At 44.2% G+C, this 5021-nt stretch overlaps 1 protein-coding gene across 1 annotated transcript in view; it reads right to left on the reverse strand.

The window, feature by feature from the left end:
• wwp2 (WW domain containing E3 ubiquitin protein ligase 2) overlaps nt 1–4072 on the reverse strand; it is a 78132-nt gene extending 74060 nt beyond the window's left edge. Inside the window, exons 1-2 of the mRNA XM_008296808.1 lie at nt 4065–4072; nt 693–774 (exon numbers count right to left, since the gene is read on the reverse strand). Coding sequence (XP_008295030.1) covers nt 693–762 — 70 coding nt within the window. The 5' untranslated portion in view covers nt 763–774; nt 4065–4072. The remainder of the gene's footprint in view (nt 1–692; nt 775–4064) is intronic.
• Nucleotides 4073–5021: the final 949 nt, after the last annotated feature.

The following is a 5021-nucleotide window of genomic DNA, read 5'->3' on the forward strand; positions in this document are numbered from 1 at the left end:
GTTTTGTCACAAACCTTTAATCTCAGTTTCCCGCCTTAGGCTCAGGTAGTCGTATAAGTCAGGCGTTAGAATATTCCTGTTTTTTTACTTTGTGTGTTTTTGTGTTTACATCGAGGAACGTGTTTTGCTTTCTGCTCTGAGGTTTGTGGGTTTTCCTGCTAAACTCTTTCTTCTTTCAGCAGTAATGTGAACAAACAGGTTTTCAGACACATTTCGAGTCGTTCTGGGTTTTTATGTGGAGTTGTGGAAAACTTTAGTGTCACTTGGAACAGATTTTGTCACGCTGAACAACTGCTGAGTGATTTTTGACACAATATGAGCAACTTAGGACAATTTCCACGTCGTTCTGAGCGTCCAGGGTCCAAAGCTTTAGAGCGTTTTCAGTAACAGGCCTCCAGAGTCCATGAAGGATGTTGAAGCTCCCCGTCCATGTTGGTCCATGCTGGAGAACATCTGAGGCTGGTTTTGCCTTAAAGAACGTTTTCATACGTACGTGATGATCAGAAAGTGCTGCAGCGAGACAACGGCAGCAGAACCGAGTGTCTTCGCCCCATTGCAGACGCTGAACCTTAAAACCATCATGTTGTTTACAGAATCCTGTTTTATTTGTGACTTGTGAACCGAAGCAGGAAACAGGTGACGTATCGGCGCCACAGCGTCTCCGTCTGGTGGATGCAGGTGAACGTCTTTACCTTTCAGGGTGAGCTGGGACTTCTCGGTGGTCTGGACGCTGCCAGGTCGGCTCACGCTGGCAGCTGCCATCACATCACAGCTCTGCAACACAACCACAGACGCACAACGTTACAGCAGACCTGACCACACATGAGTCTGGAAACAGCTGGTCCAGTGTTCAGCTGCACAAAGCTGTCCTGAAATCTGAAATAAAAAATGTAATTAGATTACTTTAATCGAGTCTTTTACTCTCAAATCATCCGAACATTTTCTGCTCGACCATCTCTGGTTGGCCTCATAGCATAAAACACGGATGTTTATGGAGACATCTGCACAAACTTAGCTTCATACATCAAATAGTTTAACGAACTACAGTTTTCCGTCGACCATCTTTCAGCAGGTTTGTTTTCCTCACAGTGAAGTTTGAGTCAGCAGCTAATGAGGCCAAACAACTAATTAATATTTAATCGAAATCAGGATTTGAAACAACGCAATCAGCAAATAGGAAAGGCTGCAGCTTAGGAGATAATTACCGTAATGTCTGGACTATAAGCTGCTACTGTTTTCAATTTATGGATTTCTACGAGTTTTACGAATTTTCCTCAAGACCAAAGTGTCGCTGAGAGCGACGACGACAGAGAGACTGAGGAAGTGATTCTGAGGCTGTTCAGCTCCTGGAGACGTGTGTTATTATCATATTTCTAAGGAAAATATTCAGTTTTTTGCGTTCGGCGTGTGGGTTTTTCTCTCAAACTCTCTGCTTCTTTCTGCATTAATTCAGGCTTTTGGACACATTTTGAGTCATTTGGGATTTTTATGTGGAATTTAAAAAAAAAGATTTTGTCACGCTGAACAACTGTTGAGTGATTTTTGACATAATATGAACAATTTGGGACAATTTTCATGTCATTCTGAGCGTCCAGTCTAAAGAGAGTAAAACCTGCTTTGGGTCGACATCAATCTGTTCTGCAGCAGAAACATTTCCACACGACTCATTTCTTTTATTCTTTGTTGTGTTTCTCGTTTATTTTTGTGCAACAAAAGTCTTTGTCTTTCAATAAAGTTTTTAAAAATCCTCCAACAACCTTTAAATCGCAGTGAATGACTCTTTCCTGTAGGTTAGCTGTAGAAAACGAGACCTGCCGTTGAGCTCGTTACAGCTTGTTACAGCTCGTTACAGCTCGTTACAGCTCGTTACAGCTCGTTACAGCGGTGCATTCATAACCAGAGCTGCAGCAGCACATGAACCTCCTGAGCAGACGGATTTAACGCTGCCACAGAAATGCACATTTCACAGAGAACGTCTGCTGTGTCTTTGCTCCCTGACTTCAGTCTTTAAGGCTGCAGAGAGACGCTGCCTTCAGGACAAACTCGGGGAACTAATGTCTCTCCAGCCGTCACACACACAAACACACTTGATCATGAAATCTAACGCAGCCTGAGCAAACAGCCATAAAGGTGAACCACGTTATTACTGAGGTCAGAGTACCTGGTTAATGGTCACTGTGCTGCGTTACACCTGAAGCCTTCCTCACATTTAGTCCACCCCGACCGCAGTCACAATCATAAAGAACAACCACATATGAAAACGTAGAGGCTCTGCTGCTGCGTCACACTCCACAGGTGTGTTTGATAAAACATGAAGCTGACTTTGGAATAACGTCTAGACGAGGATGAGGATGATTAAAGTGTTCAGATCCAGAAGAGCAGCTCGACAGCAAAATAAAAAATATTCAAATGGATGTGATGAAAATGATTTTTGTTTCTGGGCTCTACTGTGTGAGGAACTCATCCAGAGGCAGCGTTTAGTTGTCTGATCGGCTCTTCACGTCTTTCCATCGATTACATTAAAACACTCCTTTAAAGAAAACTACGCATATGACAAGAATGTTTATTTCTGTACATATATCAGGTATATTCTGTTCCATATGTTTATATCGAGGCGTTTATACACATGCAGGCCAGTTTTTAGCTCACTGGACTTTCTACATTTTGCACATCCACAGAGACCGAGGCCCAGATTCAAACCCAGGACATGTTCTGCACATCATAGTCGTGACTCGATGACCCGACACTAAATGTAAAACCTTCTTCTATGTCAGATATCAAGGCTGTCGGATTGTCCAGACGGAGGTCCAGATACGAGGAGGGCTTGATGCTGGAAGGATCATTAGTTGTTCATTATTGTTCATAGTTGTTATAATAACTAGTAGGGCTCGCTGCGTGTGACGTCGTCGTGTCCTCTTCTGCGCATGCGGGACACTTTTGGGTCGTATGAAGTTCACACAGCAGATCACATACAAGTCGCATTGAAGTGGAAACGTGAAGGAAGTCACAAAGAAATCCTCATTGAGCATCAAGTCCTGCAGTGTGAACGTAGCCAATCTGTGGGATTGTTCAGTCAGATAATACGCCGTCATCCTGATTGGTGACATTAAATGTCATGTCGGAGTCACAATCCAAGGCTGTCGCTATGTTAAGGCTGTTTTTATGGGTTCTGTTGGGTTGTCCTAAAAACCTGTCAGATAGCAGGTTCTGGATTGTTAAGGGTCGATTATCGGGTCACGGCTGTATTAAATATATTCGTACTGGGGCGCCGCCATAGGTGGGACCCAGCACCTCGTTGACCCGTGAACAGGGCTGTAGTTAAAGTCGTGGGTTCGACTCCCGCTCATGACCATCGCTGCTGGTCTCTCCCCAGTTTCCTGCCTCCTTCTCTCACTATCCTGACCAGTAAAGGGAAAAAGGACAAGAAATAATTTACAACATATGTGTGTTACTGCCCTCTGAGTCCTCAGCATGTTTCAGAGTCTGGCTTCTGTGAACTTTGTTTTCAGCATCAATGTGGGTTCTGGACTGTGATAGAAGCTGCTCAGGATCAATACAGCATCTATCACAGACATAGTATATATAGATATAGATATAGATAGATAATACATAGTAAAGGTGTATTCCATAGCATTCTCTCCAGTACTGTGCCGTCCTACTGCAAAATAAAAACATTTAATCATGAGAAAATTAGTGCTGAATCAGCTCACGTGAACTTTTCATTCAGCAGTAGGGCTTCATGACACGAGGCTATGAGACACACCTGTCATGTGTAGACGTGTTGTACGGTGTGTTCTGATGTCACTGGATCCACTAAAGCTGATCGATATCAACATAAACACCACTCAGATTACTGAGACTGGTGTAAGAACGAGACTCCAGACATCATTTCTGTGTTTCTATAAAACCAGTAAATGACGATGTGTGTGTTTGGCTGCAGTCTGCACCAATCACACACATCCAGGTGTGTTCCAGGTGTGTTCGCCGCCCGGTCCGGTGAAAGGCACCGGCAGCACGGACCGGTTCCCCCAAGAGAAGCAGCAAAAGCCAAGAAACAACATCACCTTGAGCAAAGTCAGAGATGATGGAAGCTGCAGGATTTAAGGCTCAAAGCACAACCAGCTGAGCTGCAACCTGCTGCTGACGATGATGAAGATGATGATGATGGTGGAGAGGACATCCTGCCTCTGAAGCTGCTGCAGCACCAAGGTGACTGCAGCCGGACGCTCATGTCACCTGCCCACGGTCACAGCCAACAATCAGCTGTTTTACTCTGTGAACGAGCAGCTGAGGTCCGCAGACGAACAGCTGAGCGCATCACAACAACAGCGTCCCTCCTCGACCTGCGCACAGCTCCGTCACTCTGCGTCTGCGCAGCTTAAAGACCGCACAAACCAACGGGAGGCAGGATTTACCCCCGTGGACGCTGGTTTTACTGCCCCGGGGGTAAATACCCTTGGCTGCTGCGCACAAAACACAAACACGGAAGATGATCAAGGTGTTTCTGCAGCGCCGTCAAGAGCGGCGGAGAAAGCGGGGTCACATCCGGTCACACTTTCAAAATAAAACCAAACACGCAGCCGTGACTCACTAACTACACACAACAAAAACCACAATCAGGAAGAACAACTGGCACAAAGATATTCTTCATAATAACCCCCCGCAAATGCGTTAGTATTAAAAACCGAACACGATCAAAACTCTACAATATAGGACACATAAAACATTAACATCCCAAATATAAGACGTTAGAAGCAGAATTAAAGTTTAAGACTTAAGAAGTTAATGTTCCGCAGTTTTATTATTTGATTAACAAACTTTTAATGAAAGCATGTAATTAAGTTTATTCTAACAAATACTGTGCAGTCGTGTTAGACAAAGAAGAACCCTGTAACAACATATAACACCTGATTATCACGTGCATCTATTGTGTGACAGATTTACAACGTGGTGCAAAGTCACCACATGAGTCACCATGAAAGCATTAACTTCATGTTCTTCATCTCAAACCTGAGACTGTG

Source organism: Stegastes partitus, unplaced genomic scaffold (genome assembly GCF_000690725.1).
Source record: "Stegastes partitus isolate 25-593 unplaced genomic scaffold, Stegastes_partitus-1.0.2 Scaffold1152, whole genome shotgun sequence".
In the NCBI taxonomy this organism is placed as follows: Eukaryota; Metazoa; Chordata; class Actinopteri; family Pomacentridae; genus Stegastes; species Stegastes partitus.